The following is a 17,818-nucleotide window of genomic DNA, read 5'->3' on the forward strand; positions in this document are numbered from 1 at the left end:
AAAATGCACTGAGCACTTACTGACTTACTGTTAATTCAAGTAACTGATGTGTAGACTGCTGCTGGATTTTGAAGTGGCCCAAACATATGCAGGAGGTGTCTGTGTCACCTATGGCTGCGGGCCGAGGAAGGACGTGCCCAGTTAGAAGTTTTTGTTGTGCTACCATAATATGTTGGTGTGAACTTTGGGCTCCATTAATGAGATATTCACACTGAGCGCAGAGGGCACATGTGCAAGTAGCAATTGGTACTGTTGCATTGTGAGATGCAATTATTGCGTAGTTTCATTATCATTCTCACTGTTACAGGACACAACATTTTGTAAAGGGAAAGCAGACACTGAAATGTCATCATTCTCTCTTTGTTGGGAAAGGCTTTGCCTGTTAGTGTATTGAGTATGGTTCCTAAAACCGCCTGAGTTTAGTGGAGCAGAGGTGACAATTTATGTACGTGACTATGAACTCTAATGTATGAAGGAGTCAAACTGCTTGTTGGCGGTGAGCAAAGCATTGCTTTCGACTGTTGTTGTGTAACAGCCAGTCATTTAGATATGGAAAGACATGAACGGCATTGCAATGAAAAATGTATTCCTATCACTGCCAGACATTTTGTGAACACCATGAGGACTGCTATAACCTCAACATGTTGTGTTTTTAATTGATAATTGTTTCTACTTTCACACACCTGAGGTACTGGCAAGTGTGATTGGTAGATGGGGGTGTGGAAGCAGACATCCTTCAAATTGAGGGTCACTATGTAATCCTAGACACAGAGCAGCAGATTGATGCCTTGTAAAGCTGTTATTATGTAGTGCTCTGACATGATGTACTGGAATGAGCAGTCTGAGGTGGAGTATCAGCACAATGTCCTGTTGTTTTGGGAAGTGAAAAAATACAGGGAATAAAATGTCCCTGCTGATCTGGTGAAACAATTTTGAGTGCTCCTTTTTGAAGAAATGTCTGCACTTCTTTTTAAAGCGTCCCTTGGTAGTCTTGGCAGATTTTGTGGCAGCCTGATAGAATACTGGAAGGCGTGGCATTAAACTCCAGGCAATAACCATTGGTAACAATAAAAAATACCCACTTGTCCAAGGTTATCTCGCCACTGGTGAATAAATAAATATGTAAATCCCCTGTAAGGTGCTAAGTGAGTGGGTTAGGGGTGTATGGAAGATCACTGCTTAAAGGCCTCACTTTGGGTGTCTCGGATCGTTCTGTAGCTGATGCCCTGGAAGTCTGCTGGAGTATGACTGGAGTAAGACTTGCCTAACTGATCCTCTTCAAGGGACTACTGTGGTTCATACGTAGGACATTATGAGGTGGCCGCTAGCTTGGATCCAAATTGTGCTGGGTGTTTCTAAAATATTATCTTGTAGACTGTAGTTTAGAGTGCCCCATAACTTCATTTTTCTGACTCTGTGTCCTTTTATATTTTATCCAATACTGAGTCCACTTGAGGGTTGAAAAGGTGTTCTCCACTAAAGAGCACACTCGGGAGGTGCGTATGAACCTCTGGTCAAAATGCAGAGACTTGCAACCAGACATGCTATTGCTCAAGAACGCTGCTGTTGGTTTCTCTGGAGGCACTGTCAACTGCATCCAGGGAGCACCTCATGTTTATGTTGGAGAACATTTTTTTCCTTCTGGAAGTTCTCCCCCTTACTGTAGAACGGGTTTCTCCAATGAGTAGCTTGTGAGCTACTGCTAATTCTCCAGCTACCCGTAAATAGCTCTTCTGTGCGCAGCCTAGACAACTAACTTAAAAGTGTCTGCTTAAATGAATTAGTGTATGTATAACAAAACTGAAAAGCATGTATTGGAGAAGAAAATATGTGTATTTTCAGAACTCATAAGCTGATCTTTGGCAAATAATGGCTGAATTTCCAAAATAGATTTAAAGCTGATATTTGCGGGATAGAAGACAGTGTGGGGAGACTATTTCTAATATTATTAACTTGGAGCTAGGAGCACTGCAGCTATGGCTGTTACGTGTTATCCATGTAGAGGCATTCCACATTTCCAAAACATTTTCCATAACTGCTAGGGCCTGTGCTTGATGCATTGAAGTGATCACTGCTGATAATCCTTGCATATGGTGGCCACTAATGTAATCTTGTCTGATGTGTTAACTATTACACCTCTAATAATATTAGTAGATCAGGAGGATTTTCACTGAACATAAGTAGCTCTTATTAATTAAAAGGTTGGAGCCCCTTACTCTAGAACTGTGGAGGTTTTTTTTTTTAACTAACTGCTACATTTCCTCCTACTGGTCTCTGTCACATCTTGACAATAACCAGTCCAAGCTGACTATGGACCACTGTGTGGCAGCACCCACAGCTACCATTTTCTGTCAGCTGCAACATTTGTTTCTTTCCTTGTCAGATGAAGTAGTATTCCATGTACTCCACACAATCTGAGTCGTACAAACTGTAAGCAACTCCAGTGACACATGTCACCTAATATAAATGGAGAACTCTGGTGAAGTTTAATACTTTCTTCAACCCTGGTATTAACAGGGTTTATAAAGTTTTCCACAGGGATTTATGCTTGCCTTTTGGCATCAGCAGATACTGTACCTATTGCTATGTTTTAGACGGTTCTCCATGAGGAGGTTCTCTTTCTCTACCATATGGAGTTTCACCTTGTGATGATCCACTGCATGCTGGATTACTGTGGTACAAGGTAGTATCATAAGGTGGAGATGGCTTGACGGGATACAGCTGCAAATACATTTCTTCTTGGTCCATCATATACTGAAATTGGCTCTTACTAGGGGTCTTGGAGATCCACAGTAGGGTCTGCGGAATGAGTGTCCCAGAGCTGCCAATGATATGCCAGAACCCACCAAGAGAAAAAAAATTAAGGTGAAGTCTAGGTCCTGATGCACTGTAGGTTATGGGCAAGGTATCATGATTCACCTCAAAACAGTAACCTCTACTTTGAAAAAATAAACAACTTGCAACGTGAGTGCCCAACATTAAATGGCAGGAGTATGCAAAGCATGTGATTTTCAGCAACACATGCAGCAATCTGGTTGCACGCAAATATTTCCTTTGGCATCCTTTCAGCATAAGAATATTTTAGTGTTTGTGGATATTTACCTCATCATCCGTATTGGTGGTTAATGCTAAGTTAAGCACGGCCTTGCATTTCTCCTGAAAACACCTCACAAGGAACTCTGAAAGCACCTGCAGTTCTCTTCCACTGGCAACCTCTGGGTCCTCGTCACTAATTTTTGATAGCGTCATCTCTAGGAAAGTAACCCTGTAACAAGAATATAGTCATAAAACACTGGAAAGTAACACATACACTGTTGAACCAAATGCATAATGAAGATAAACGCTTGTCCTGCAGTACATAAAAAACACATTTTCAGTTTTAAGTAAATTACGGCTTTTAAGAAGAAAACAGAAAGTCACAAAATGTATTCATATATTTAATGTTTCTCAAAAGTGAGACTGTACTTCTGTAAATATTTACATATTAAGTTCAGCATGTGGAATGATTGAGTTATTCAAGTGGTTTTTCTATTTGTTATACCCTTCCAGAAGATTGCCGATTATACCCACGTGAGTCTTAAAAGGAGCAGCCCAGACTGTACACTATTCAATTCATTGCTGTTGTGAAGTGCTGGCAACAGACTGGGTAGGGCCAATTAAGGAAACAACACATTGGACTTTTCAGAACCTAAATGACCCCTAGATAATAAATGAAGGTGAACCCATCCTGGGTGCCCTGAATGCTTGTGAAATGGGAATTTTGACCTTTTTGTTGCTTATTTAAGTCAGTAATCTAACCTGTCGATGATGCACACAAGGTTGAGATCCTGTGCTGTGACCTTGAGGGGAATACCAGGTGTGCCCTGTTTAAAAACGTGGAACTTCTGTCCATGTCCTGGCTTGCTGACATAAAGTGGTGGGAACAGTGTACCAATTTTTAGTCTTATCAGATCATTTTTCTGTTCTATGGGGGAGTGCATAGTCCTTTGCAATGTAACACCCTGATCCATGTGCTTACACTTTCTGCCTGTTTAGTGAGTGTACGCCTATGGCTGAGTGGCACATGTATGGTAGCAAACTGGATGTATGGTGAGAATCAGAGTACTGGGATCAGTGAGATCCATTCAGGATTGCCATTGTTTTATCATGGCACAAGCTAGATAATGGGGTACAACCTCCCCAGACAGTTATGTTATATTGATTAGAATAGTGCACTGTTCACCCGAGAAGGTATCAAGGCACTTGGGCAGATGTGTAGGTTTGTGGTCCCCAAGGTGCTTATACGAAGAGCCAAGTCTTCAGCTTCTTGTGGAACTCAAGAAGTGATGAGGAGGAGAAGGCTCTCATATGTAGTGGGAGGCTGTTCTATGTCTTGGGTGCGATGTAGGAAAATGAGCGACCTCCAGTTTTGCTTTTGTGGATCCAGGGAATCTGTGCGAGTGAGAGGGAAGCAGGGCTCAGGTGTCTGGTGGGTTGGTGAAAGTGCATGCAGCTGTTCAGGTATTCTGATCCTCTGTTGTGTAGGGATTAGTATGTCCGCAAGAGAAGTTTGAATTGGCTGCACTTGTGAATGGGGAGCCAGGCCAGTTGAGCTTCTTGAGGTGTGGTATTATGTGGGAAGTCGAGAATCAGTCTTGCAGCAGTGTTCTGGATGGTCTGGAGTCTGTGTAGGAGTTGTTTGGGGATTTCGGCATACAGAGCATTGCCGCAGTCAAGCCTGCTGGTGGTGAGTGCTTCTGTGACGGTCTTTCACAGGAAGTGTATTGCCTGCATTCCTGAGGCTAAGAAGAGAAGCATCAGAAGTGTGTAAGGATGGAGACAGGGCTGTCTTTAGAAATTCTATGTGGACCTTTTAGCAGAGAATTGCTGATTAGTCCTTCCTGAGCACTATCATTTGGTGAATGGTAAGGTATAAGATATGAATTGTCAGATTTTGTTTTTAATTAAGGGTGAGGATTCTAGGCAGAGTCTGTTCCTTTTATCTGTCCCTGATTCTGTCAGGACCTGAGGTGAGGATTATGCTGATCTTTCTCCACTTTAATGAATAGCAGCTGAACAACAAACAAAAACTACAACTCCCATGAGAACTTGGGAGAATGGAGTAAAGGCTCAACCAATAAAAAAAAGGTATTTGGACCAATCCGGAACAGGCAGTCCATATTGTAGTCCTACGTCTGTATTTCCTCCTCCTCTTTCTTCGCTGCTTGCAGCCGAGATAAGTCACTATTTTTTGTCTCTCTTTCAAATTTCATTGTCTATATGGTATTACTTGTATTCTATATTAAAATTGAGTGCTGTGGTTTCCCTTTCACTCGCAGGAGTGATTTTTGCTCCTTCGCGACCATTTCTTCGCGCACTATTGGGAAGCTTCCTAATGACTGCCAGAGGGCACTCGTTTGGAATGTTCCCTTGGCAACGGACACGCTGAGGGAGACGCGCCTTTGTTTTCCTCAGCGCAGAGCTCTGAATTCTCCTCAGCGTGTTCGTTCGTTTCATTGAATCTGCCTGGAGAGAGACGCCCTTGGTAATTAAGGGTCAGTAACACGGTGAAGGCCAGTTTCTTCTCTGGGGTCCGTATTCTTTATTTTGAATTAACCCTTTGGGTTTATATTTCATTACTGGACTCTTTCTATGGGACACACTCCCAGGCAAGCAATAAATATTGCACTTTTACCCCTTTGATTGTACTGTGCACCGGCGTGTAGTGTCCCTGGCTCTAGCCTCCTCATAATCTGAGTGTATATACACTTTTAAAAATATTAAGCTGACACCCAACTTTATATTATTCATAGCTATTGTTTTGAATTATTTTTATTTCCATATCTAATCCTCATACTTGAATTATGGATCCTAATGAGGAGGAGGAATTTTTGGACGCTGTTGACGCGTCCATATACAGGGCTGTTTCGAAGGCAATTGGTCCTCTTGAGGACAGACTATCTCAGCAAATAGCACGTGAGTGCGCTAAATTCTCGGCCTCCAGTGTTACTCTTTCAGGCCCTCTGCCTCCAATGATGCTTTCGCGGACGTGCCGCCAGCTAAGCGTCCTCGCGAAATAGGTATTGATACAGATCTTTTTGATCGTGTCAGAAATTCCCTAATTTCCCCCTCTGATCCTCCTTTTTCTTTGGATTCCTCAAGGCCCCTCTCCCTCTTCTTCCATAACGGTGATCCTTCTGGGGATCAGGATATTGACACCAGTCCATCCAGGCCTTCGCTTCCTTCTGGTTCTCAGTCTGCTCCTGCAGTTTCAGATATGTTGGACCCAGATGAAATTGTCCATCCTCGGTCATCTGAATGGGCCCCGTCTGACAAGGTGGCATCTTATGTGGCAGTACGCATTAGAAAACCACTAGAAAAAGACTCTCGTAACTGTCTCAGGGCAGAGTGCCCCCAACCTTCTTTGGCCGACAAGGTTGCCATAACTCCGGAATTGGACTCCAGTACGTCTACCTTCTTACAAAAATTTATAAAGGATCCTAAAAAAGGAATTGACAGGTCTTGAAGGGCATGACAAAATAAACTTCTTGATGTCTTAGGGCCTTTGACAAAGATTCTTGAAATAGCTGAAGATGCAAAATCTTCTGGTGCGTTAATTTCTCCCAAGGTCCTTTCTGGTTGGGCACAGCGTGCTATCATTTTCTTGGGAAACGCAAACTGTGCTCTTTCTACTGAATGCCGTCATTCATTGTTAATTAAAGTGGATCCTAAACTAGGAGATCTGGCCGATTCTGAGGTGGGTGCTGTAGCTAAAGGAAGCTTATTTGGAGAACCCTTTATAAAGGAGTTAGGAAAGTTTGTAAATACTTTCACTTCCCTGGACAAAGCACAATCTTCTATGAAAAAGTGGTTCCTACCTGTATTTTCCATGGGGCTGGTCGAGGCAGGGGCCGCTCGGCTGGTCGTGCGCAGTCAGTCAACTCTTTCAGAGGACAAGGCTCCCTCCAGGCAAGGACAGTTTCAAAAACAGAACCGCTTTGTCAATTTCTACCCAACCAGAGGCACATGCTTCAGACATCGCGGTGGTCGAGGATCTGCATCAACATCCTCTTACGGTAAGTGTTATCCCTTTCTCCCTTCTAAGAGTAGGGGGTCGTTTGGCAAATTTTATCCACGCATGGAGACAAATTACACAAGATGCATGGGTCTTACAGACAATAAAAGGCTTCCAGATAGAATTTGTAGGTGCTCCCAGGCAGGTTTCGCGTCCAAATCCCCTGGTGTTTTCCTCACAAGATGCCATTTTGGTGGACACGGAGATTGCGGCCTTGCTGGACAAAGGAGCTATTTGTCTGACGGTACCGCATCCTTGAGGGTTCATATGCAATCTCTTCTTGGTAGACAAAGGAGATGGCAGTCGACAACCAGTCATCAATCTAGGAGTTCAATGAGTGGCTTGTTTACCGTCATTTCAAAATGGAAGAGATTCACCTTCTTCGGGATGTTTTGCGTCCTTTGGACTGGCTGGCTCGTCTCAACTTAAAAGACGCTTATCTCACTGTTCCTATCTTCCCACCTCACAGAGGTTTTCTTACATTCTTTTGAGGAGATCAAACATTTGAGTTCACTACCCTTCCATTCGGTCTTTCCTCAGCACCCAGGTACTCAAACCTGTCATGGAACATCTCAGAGCTAAAGGAATTCGACCAATCGTCTATCTCGACGACATCTTACTTCTAGCCCAATGTCCCAAGCAACTCTCTGCCCAACTACAAGTCACAGTCGACTTGCTGCACAGCCTAGGTTTTATCATAAACGAGGCCAAATCCCTTTTAACCCCTTCTCAAAGAGTGGTCTTTTTAGGTTTCACCATCGATTCAGTGTCAGCCACTCTAAGCCTTCCATCTCGCAAAATGACGAAAATTCGTCATGAGTTACGTTGTACTCTTGTCAAATGAAAAATCTCCCTTCGTCAAACTGCTCACCTCATAGGACTTCTCTCTTCTTCTATTCAGGCGATATTCCCGGGTCCTCTGCATTACCGAGCTCTTCAATGTCTCAAAGCAGCTCATCTTCGCAAAGGTCTAACGTACTCCTTTCGCAGAAGGCGATAGAGGAGATTAATTGGTGGCTTTCACATATGGAAGTCTGAAACGGCAGAGTTTTTTTCGGTTCTGCTCCGGATTTCATAATAGAATCAGATGCCAGCAGGTTAGGTTGGGGTGCTCGGTGTGGAGATTTCTCCACCGGGAGAACCTGGTCCCTGGAGGAACAGAATCTTCACATAAATTGTCTTGAGCTTTTAGCTGGTTCATCTGCAGTCAAGTGCTAGACCAAAGACTCTATCCAGTTGAATGTTCTCTTGAAGATGGACAATATATCCGCAATCCGATATATCAATCATCTGGGCGGCACTCGATCCAAGGCACTTTCCAATCTGGTGTCCAATTGTGGCAGTATTGCCTGGACCATCAAGTTTCGGGGACAGCACAATACCTTCTGGGAAGTCAAAATCAGGTTGCGGATTTTCATTCCCGACACCTCAGGGACTCCAGTTTGTGGAAACTTCATCCAGGAGTGTTTTCTCGTCTACTCCACCTTTGGGGTCCGTTTTCAGTGGATCTTTTTGCATCCAGACTAGATCACCAACTTCCCAGGTTTTTCAGTTGGAGACCAGATCCATTGGAAGCTGCCACGTTTGCTTTTCTGCAGGACTGGAGTCAAGAGAAAGCTTATGCTTTCCCTCCCTTTGCGATGATCACTCGAACATCTGCTCAGGTACGTCATCAGTTGGCGTCCATAGTGCTGATCACTCCAATTTGGAAGTCTCAAGTTTGGTTTCCAGTTCTTCTGGAACTTTCTTGGGATTCTCCAATCCGACTCCCCCTGTTTCCTTCACTTCTTCTCAGTCCGAACGGTACACCTCATCAAATGGTTCTAGAGGGCTCCTTATCCTTGATGGTGTGGCGGATTTCCGGGGACGTTGGTCTGTTCCGGGACTTTCGCAACAAGCTGAAGAGCTACTATCCAAAGCATGGGCTCCCAGTACCTGTAAGCGCTATAGATCGCCATGGGGTAGATGGAGCCATTGGTGTTTGAGAAGGAGTTTAAATTCCGTGGAAACAGATGTAGTCCATATTCTTAATTTTTTTGCAGACCTTGCTTCAAAAGGCCTCACGTATCGATCTATTAACTCATACAGATCTGCTATTTCAGCTGGACACGCTTTGGTGGATGGTTTTCCTGTGGGAGAACATAAACTAGTGTGTCGTCTTCTCAGGGGCATAAGACTTTCTTTACCTCCGGAACCCCACTACTCCTCCCTTTGGAATATCAACAAAGTTTTGAATCTCTTTTTATCTTGGACACATAACCAGTATCTTTCCAGGAAAAAGCTCTCAGCTAAGTTAGCCATGCTACTATGTTTAATATATTGTAGAAGAGTTTCTGATGTCTGTGCTTTAAATATCTCTCACAGAACTTTTTCCTCTTCGGAAGTCTCATTTACGGTAAGTAGACGTACAAAGACAAATACCAGAATAATCTCCTATCCGGCTTTTCCAGATGCCCCAAAATTGTGTGTGGTACGAAGCCTCAAAGCATATGAGGAGATGTCCTCAGAGCTCCGACCTCCTGGGGAACATCAAATCCTTATCGGATTACGTAAACCTCACAAAGCTGTTACTTCTCCGACCATTGCTCGCTGGGTTCATTGGATCATGCAAGAAGCGGGCATTAGCCTTTCCCTTTTTGGTGCTCACTCTACTCATGGGGCTATGGCCTCCAAAGCATTCAGCTTAGGTGCTCGTTTGGAAGATATCATGAATGCAGCAGACTGGTCTTCAGACTCTACTTTTAAGAAAGTCGCTCAATTAGTTGTGAACAAGCTTTGAACTAGCATAATCCTCGCCTCCGGTCCTGACGTAGAATGAAAACTTCCTAGCTATCGTAACGGAAAGTTTCAATTCTATTAAGGACTCGGAGGTGAGGAATATCCTACCCTGATCACCTTATAGTACTGCAATTTTAAAGGATCCCTCCCCGTATTTAGTAAGTAATTTTGGTAATGTTTTTCACTTGTCATTTATCATGAATGTGCTTGTTTTATTTATTAAAAAAAAAAAAAAGAGGGAGGGAGGGAGGATCGCTATTTGTACAAGCTATTTTTTGACTGGCTCGCGCTTCGAAAGAGGAGGAGGAAATACAGACGAAGGACTACAATATGGACTGCCTGTTCCGGATTGGTCCAAATACCTATTTTGTTATTGGTTGAGACTGTACTCCATTCTCCCAAGTTCTCATGGGAGTTGTAGTCTTTGCTTGTTGTTCGGCTGCTATTCATTAAAGTGGAGAAAGCTAAGCATAATCCTCGCCTCCGAGTCCTTAATAGAATTGAAACTTTCAGTTACGATAGCTAGGATATTTTTCATTGATAATGTAGGAAGAATGGTGACCGTGAGGTGCAAATACTTCATATTTCACATGTTTTGCATACTCCTGCTTGGAGACAGCATCATGACTTCCTGCTGTGAGAGGCATCATCTTGCAGAAAGGCTGTGTCAGCACCACAGCCAGAAAATGGAATTTGAAAGGAAACCACCCTAAACCACTTCCAGGACCATGAACCGTGCATCCACATCCCTGGTCTGTTGGAAATTAGTATAAAGTTGGATCCAAACCACCCCACTGCAGACCAGGCACCATGAGAGCTGATTTCCATTAAGCTTTCCCCTAGAACAATGGCACACTGGCCTTGTTGTTGAACAACATGACTAAAACAACATTGACAAAGCTAGTGTCTCTCTCGTAGGCCTCAACTATTGGATTTGCCAATGCTTGCTTCATTCCGTTGGGAAATTGTCTTTGGTAGGGAGCATGGTGGTCCCTATCAGAAGTATAGGGTCCAGAAGAATGGATTTGTGTCTCAGTGAAAAACATCACTCGGTGCCTCTTATATGAATCATGTAAGAAGAAAAACAACCTGGCACTCTGGGGTACACTTCTCAGCGACAGCACATGTGGCTGGTTCACTATCAAATCTCCACCCTGTCTCGGATGCACATCTTGAAGGCAGGCATCTAAGTTTTTCATTTGTTATATTGGGTGGCACCACAACAGGGCAATGTAACGGAAAACAATACATTATTTCAAGTGTTCATTGTGAGGATTTTAGTTGCCACCCCCTCCTCGAGAGAGAAAAATTGCCACATGCACTCTGTTCTCAGATGGAAAAGTATGGTACTTACGTAATTAAACCAAGGAAATTAAAAAGAAGGTGAAGAATGAAATTATAGTTAGTAATGTTCTTTAATTTAAAACATAAAAAGAGGAGTATGAGAGCACCACAATAAGTGATAGTACTGTTGTTCAAGTCAGTGGCATTTCTTATATTGACCTTAGAATTATGAATAGCTGAGTTGGCCTTGTGTAGTTCAAAGCATGAACCAAAGATCACACATGGCGATCACTGCATTGTATGTGTTGTTGTGCAGATTTGGGTGGGAAATACGCAGCTGTGGTGAGTTCTGCAAGAGCACTGAAAACGAGCCGTTTTTAATTCATTGTGGACATAAAATGAGAAAGAGATGGGAATATAAAAAGTGTTCAGAAGTGCAATTATCTGCGAGAAATGTGACAGAGAGGTGTGGGTGTGTGTCCACGCCAAGACATCTGAGCGAGATGAGCCCTTTCTCCTGATACATCCACCATGAATTTTGTCTAGGTCATGAGTTGCAGTGCAGGTCAGCCTTTCATCTTTTCGGGTTGAATACTGATTGTGCATATAACAACCCCTGATATCGTTTGCAGGGCACAATGAAACTGAAGTCAGTGCTAAGGACAGACCAAAATCTACAGTACAGAGCCCAACAGTAGGGCAAACCAGACCAATTGGTTTTATCATTCAGGTTTGCAGTGGCGGCCGGCAGCTTTAAGAGGGAGGGGGGCGGGCGGGAAGCACACAAACACACACACACACTCATTCTTTCAGACACAGACACGCATGCACATCTATTAACAACATTCATAACATTCAAACATGCACGCACGCACGCACCAAACATTCATTTTAAAACATCACAAACACACACACACACACACACTTACCTTCAGCCTCGAGGTCCCAGGAGGGTTGGGACTGCTGCCTTCCCTCATTGGCTGACCGAAGGCAGCAGTCCCAGCCTCGTCACAGAGTGGGATGGGGTCAGTGAAACTGCTGACCCCACCCTGTGACGAAGTGTCATTGATTGGGCTTAAACCTGAAGCGCCTAGGTCGAAGTCAATGGGTGACGCTTTCCTCGTCACCCGGGGGGGGCCTCGAGGCACCTTTGCTGAGCCGAGGAGGTCACGCCTATAGGAGCTGTGACCTCCTCAGCCCAGCAAAGTTCAGCTCAGGCAGCCAGGAGTCTGCACAAATCGCGCATGTCTCACTCCTGGCTGTCTGAGCTGAAAATGAAGTGTCTGTCAGGCTGACCTTTGTTCAGCCTGACAGACACCCTTCATGAGGGGCAAAAGGTGGGGGGGCGTGGCCCCTCCGCCCTAAAGGATGGGCCGCGCCTGCAGGTTTGTTGGAGCTTATTTGCATTCATCTATTTTTTTCCAGTGCTTTAAGTCTGATTTCACACAAAATGTTTTTTCTTTCTGCCTCATGTTACCAAAAAAGCATTGTGGAGGGTGAACCCTGAAAAGGAGTGAATTGTTTCAAAGCAGACTCCGTGTGGAAAATAAGTGAGGATTGCAAGCACATACTTTTATCTCCTGTCCATGTATGCATAGACACAAATAACAGACAAATCAAGCAACAATGCGGGAGGGGGAAGCGACAATAACGAGGGAGCAAGCAACTGCACAGGAGGGGGCAAGGAGAATCAAAAGCAGTATGAAGGGAGCAGCAGGCAGGAAGTGAGATGCAGAAGAAATAGTAACTCAATAACGTCAGGATCAGCAAACAGAAACTGATTACGTCTGATTTATCTGTGCCAGGTCCATGCCCCACAGAAAGGAACGGAAATGACGTTTGGCCAGCACTGGCCTATGAACGTGGCTGCAAAGAGGGATGCTGCAGCCAACACATGGTAAGCAATGAGAGGGCTCCAAGAACTTTTTGTAAATAAGTGTCTCACAAGCAAGACACGTGGTAACACATGCTGTCGTAGACTCCACCCTAAAAAGTGGCTATTCCCTGAATTATGTTAGCTGCAAATGTTGGAATTACATTAGCATATGACAGGGAAGCCATGACAATTGACAGTGTAAAATATGAAATGATTTAACTTTCTTCCACATAAATATTGATGGGCTACTAACTTGCACAATAACAGACATGGGCATTACATCCAGGCACACTATTAACTAGCATTTGTAAAGCAATGGGTCTCGCATTTGCTCGAGTTAGAGCAATTAGCGTTGTAAATTCCTAACTAGACTTTTCTTGCCACATAAATTGAAAATGAAAAGTAAAACAGTTGACATAGGCAGGTCAATTCAAAGAGCCACGTCCGATGTGACCGTGAGCGCAAAGGAGAGGCACAAAAGGAAAAAGAAGTTCACTTGCAGTCAAAAGTATCCGCAATCATGCAATTATCCATGTAACAGGGTCAGTCCCTAAGGCGGTAACAAAACCGCCCGAAGGTGGGACAAACGTAAAACATTTACCAATGTCATCAAAGGACTTTTCAAAGGCAAGCCCATGAATGAGTGCAAGTGATGGGCGTGAGGTGGGCGTGGTTAAAAGCCCACATAGATAGCAACATGTCGAAAAAGCAGTGTTTGCCCGCAGCTGTGCTTGACCTAAAAATGGTGCTATTTCACCCGGCAATGGTTTTTCTATGGCTATTTTTCAACTGCCTCACACTGAATTAGACAGGCACTGCTTCTCCTGTGACACACATCTGCCAACTAAGCATTCAATGTTCTGCAGTGGGTACCCTATTTTCAGAGGCACATTTGTAATTTGCTGCAACAGGAATCTTGCTCATGCATACTGCTGCACAACCTGCAGCACTGGAATATTTTTAAAAAATCAATTTCTGTACAGCCAATATACTGGGAAAAGCAAAATGCAGAGTGCACATCTGGGCGGCATCTTTTTTCAAAATTATCATTAAGGGAGAATCTTCCCAAGTGCACCCAGAGAGGGCTGCATTTGCTTTCTAAGGGTGCTCACTGGGTGTGATTTGTATCTGTAGTAAAACAAAAACCAGGACTTCTGTTCCCATGCCAACACTGATAATTCCTCAGGGGTTTTACTGCACGTTGTTGTCCACCTAGACCAGACTACAGAAGAGAGAGTCTTGAACCCCTCTAACCAGGTTCTGGGCCCCAGTATGAATCAAGACTGCACAGAAGAGAAAAACAGTATAGAGAACAGAAAAGACATTCAAGTTGAGCTGCAACATCATTAGATTGTATTTCCAAACCCGATATGATGTAGTAGTAACTAAACTGCAATGAAACTGCAGAAGTCACAGAGAGAATTGTGATTTCCTCCAAAAGATGCAAGACTTAAGACAACTGCAAAGTATGCCCACATGAACAGGCCCATGAACTCGACAAAAACTGAAACATAAAGCATATGCCACTTAAATTAGATTATCAACACCCTAAAGCCACAGAAGTAAGACCCAGGTTTGCTAAGATATGTACTGGCATAAGGTATGTAACAGTAGTAACTGGCTCCCGACATTATCAAAAGCTTTCTACCCATCGAAGGCTAAGAAAGTAACCACAAAGGATGCATTTGTGATGTCATAGGATGTCTGAGCAGCTGTTGACTTAAGCAAAGCTGACATGACGCAGCTACATCAGTTGCATAAGAACCTTTCCAATCTCTTTACCTTGAACTTATTGAACACTTTCATGTTAACCCCTTCTGTGCCCAGGACGTAATGGTTACGTCTTGAGGCACAGTGCTGCTGTGCCCAGGACGTAACCATTACGTCCTGTGCACAGAGCCCAGAGGGAGCACTAGCGCTCCCTCTGTGGGGTTCCCCCCCACCCCCCCCAAGTCAGGGATGGAAGGGGAAGCCCTTCCCCTTCCACCCCCGACCCCCCCAAACCCCGCAACCCCCCCTGTGACGTCAGCGCGTGAGCGCGCGCTGATTAGTCACAGGGTCTCCCCCATCGCGCTGGAAGCAGATTGAAAGAGAAATGCAAAGCATTTCTCTTTCAATCCCATGGGGGAGGCCCGGAGGTGCTTCAAAGGGAAGGCAATGTATTTCCTTCCCTTTGAAGTCTCTCACAGGGTTTCAAAAGCCGGATTGCTTGCAAGCCGGCTTTTGAAACCCCACTAGACACCAGGGATTATTTTTATTTTTTTCCTGATACTGTCAAAAGGGAGCGACCCCTTGGGCAAGGGTCGCTCCCAGGGGGGGCATTTTTTTGGGAAGGCCTTTTCTGCCCCCCCCTGGGGGCATATCGGCCTATTATTAGGCCGATCTGCCCTCGGGGGGAGGGGCAGAAACCTCTAGGCACCAGGGATCAATTTTTTTTTTTTTTTTCTTTTTGTTATGTTTTCTTTTTTTTTTTAGGTGGGGAGCGACCCCTTAGGCAAGGGTCGCTCCCCTAGGGGGGCAAATTATATTTAGGCCATTTCTGCCCCCCTTGGGGGCAGAAACCATTAGACACCAGTTTTTTTTTTTTTTGGCGTGAATTTCACGCAACGGGAGCGACCCCTTAGGCAAGGGTCACTCCCTGGGGGGGGGGGGGGGAATTATTTTAGGCCATTTCTGCCCCCCTGGGGGGTAGATCTGCCTATTTTGATTAGGCTGATCTGCCCCCAACGGGGGCAGAAACCACTAGGCACCAGGGATTTTTTTTTTTTTGTTCTACAGATGGGGAGCGACCCCTTGGACAAGGGTCGCTCCCCTGGAGGGGCAAATTGTATTTAGGCCATTTCTGCCCGCTTTGGGGGCAGATCGGCCGATTTTAGGTCAACCACTAAGCACCAGGGATCTTTTTTTTGCGCCGTCACGCAAGGGGAGCGACCTTGTAGGCAAGGGTCACTCCTGAGACTATTATGAGGCCGATCTGCCCCCAGGGGGGGGCAGAAACCTCTAGGCGCCAGGGCAATTTTTTTTTTTGTTTGTTTGTTTTTTTAGAGATGGGGAGCGACCCATCAGGCAAGGGTCGCTCCCCTGGGGGGCAAATTGTATTTAGACCATTTCCATTGGGGGCAGATTGGCCAATTTTAGGTCAATCTGCCCCCTTGGGGGCAGAAACCACTAGGCACCGGGGATTTGTTTTTTGGCGCCAATGTCACGCAGGGGGAGCGAGCCCGTAAGCAAGGGTCGCTCCCGGGTAGGGAGGGGGTTTGGGGGGGTCAAATTTATTTTAGGCCATTTCTGCCCCCCCTGGGGCCGGCTGAGCTAGAGGCCAAAATCCACAGGTAGGCACTTTGCAAAAAACACCTCTGTTTTCTGTGAAAAAATGTGTTGTGTCCACGTTGTGTTTTGGGCCATTTCCTTTTGTAGGCGCTAGGCCTACCCACAGTAGTGAGGTACCATTTTTATCGAGAGACTTAGGGGAACGCTGGGTGGAAGGAAATTTGTGGCTCCTCTCAGATTCCAGAACTTTCTGTCACCGAAATGAGGAAAAAGTGTTTTTTGGCCAAATTGTGATGTTTGCAAAGGATTCTGGGTAACATAACCTGGTCAGAGCCCCGCAAATCACCCCATCTTGGATTCCCCTGGGTTTCTAGTTTTCAAAAATGCGCTGGTTTGCTAGGTTTACCCAGGAGCCGGCTGAGCTAGAGGCCAAAATCCACAGGTAGGCACTGTTTTCTATGAAAAAATGTGATGTGTCCACGTTGTGTTTTGGGCCATTTCCTGTCGCGAGCGCTAGGCCTACCCACACAAGTGAGGTATCATTTTTATCGGGAGACTTGGGGGAACGCTGGGTGGAGGGAAATTAGTGGCTCCTCTCAGATTCCAGAACTTTCTGCCACAGAAATGTGAGGAACATGTGTTTTTTTAGCCAAATTTTGAGGTTTGCAAAGGATTCTGGGTAACAGAACCTGGTCCGAGCCACACAAGTCACCCCATCTTGGATTCCCCTAGGTCTCTAGTTTTCAGAAATGCACAGGTTTGGTAGGTTTCCCCAGGTGCCGGCTGAGCTACAGGCCAAAATCTACAGGTAGGCACTTTGCAAAAAACACCTCTGTTTTCTTTCAAAAATTTGGATGTGTCCACGTTGCGCTTTGGGGCGTCTCCTGTCGCGGGCGCTAGGCCTACCCACACAAGTGAGGTACAATTTTTATCGGGAGACTTGGGGGAACGCTGGGTGGAAGGAAATTTGTGGCTCCTCTCAGATTCCAGAACTTTCTGCCACAGAAATGTGAGGAACATGTGTTTTTTTAGCCACATTTTGAGGTTTGCAAAGTATTCTGGGTAACAGAACCTGGTCCGAGCCACACAAGTCACCCCATCTTGGATTCCCTTAGGTCTCTAGTTTTCAGAAATGCAAAGGTTTGGTAGGTTTCCCTAGGTGCCGGCTGAGCTAGAGGCCAAAATCTACAGGTAGGCACTTTGCAAAAAACACCTCTGTTTTCTTTCAAAAATTTGGATGTGTCCACGTTGTGTTTTGGGGTGTTTCCTGTCGTGGCCGCTAGGCCTACCCACACAAGTGAGGTATCATTTTTATCGGGAGACTTGGGGAAACGCTAGGTGGAAGGAAATTTGTGGCTCCTCTCAGATTCCAGAACTTTCTGCCACAGAAATGTGAGGAACATGTTTTTTTTAGCCAAATTTTGAGGTTTGCAAAGGATTCTGGGTAACAGAACCTGGTCCGAGCCACACAAGTCACCCCATCTTGGATTCCCCTAGGTCTCTAGTTTTCAGAAATGTACAGGTTTGGTAGGTTTCCCTAGGTGCCGGCTGAGCTA

At 44.9% G+C, this 17,818-nt stretch overlaps 1 protein-coding gene across 1 annotated transcript in view; it reads right to left on the reverse strand.

Moving 5' to 3' along the window:
* ATXN10 (ataxin 10) overlaps positions 1–17,818 on the reverse strand; it is a 1,000,711-nt gene that overhangs the window by 525,642 nt on the left and 457,251 nt on the right. Inside the window, exon 7 of the mRNA XM_069228252.1 lies at positions 3,103–3,265. Within this exon, the coding sequence (XP_069084353.1) occupies positions 3,103–3,265 (163 nt within the window). The remainder of the gene's footprint in view (positions 1–3,102; positions 3,266–17,818) is intronic.

The sequence above is a fragment of the Pleurodeles waltl genome, chromosome 4_1, assembly GCF_031143425.1.
Source record: "Pleurodeles waltl isolate 20211129_DDA chromosome 4_1, aPleWal1.hap1.20221129, whole genome shotgun sequence".
In the NCBI taxonomy this organism is placed as follows: domain Eukaryota; kingdom Metazoa; phylum Chordata; class Amphibia; order Caudata; family Salamandridae; genus Pleurodeles; species Pleurodeles waltl.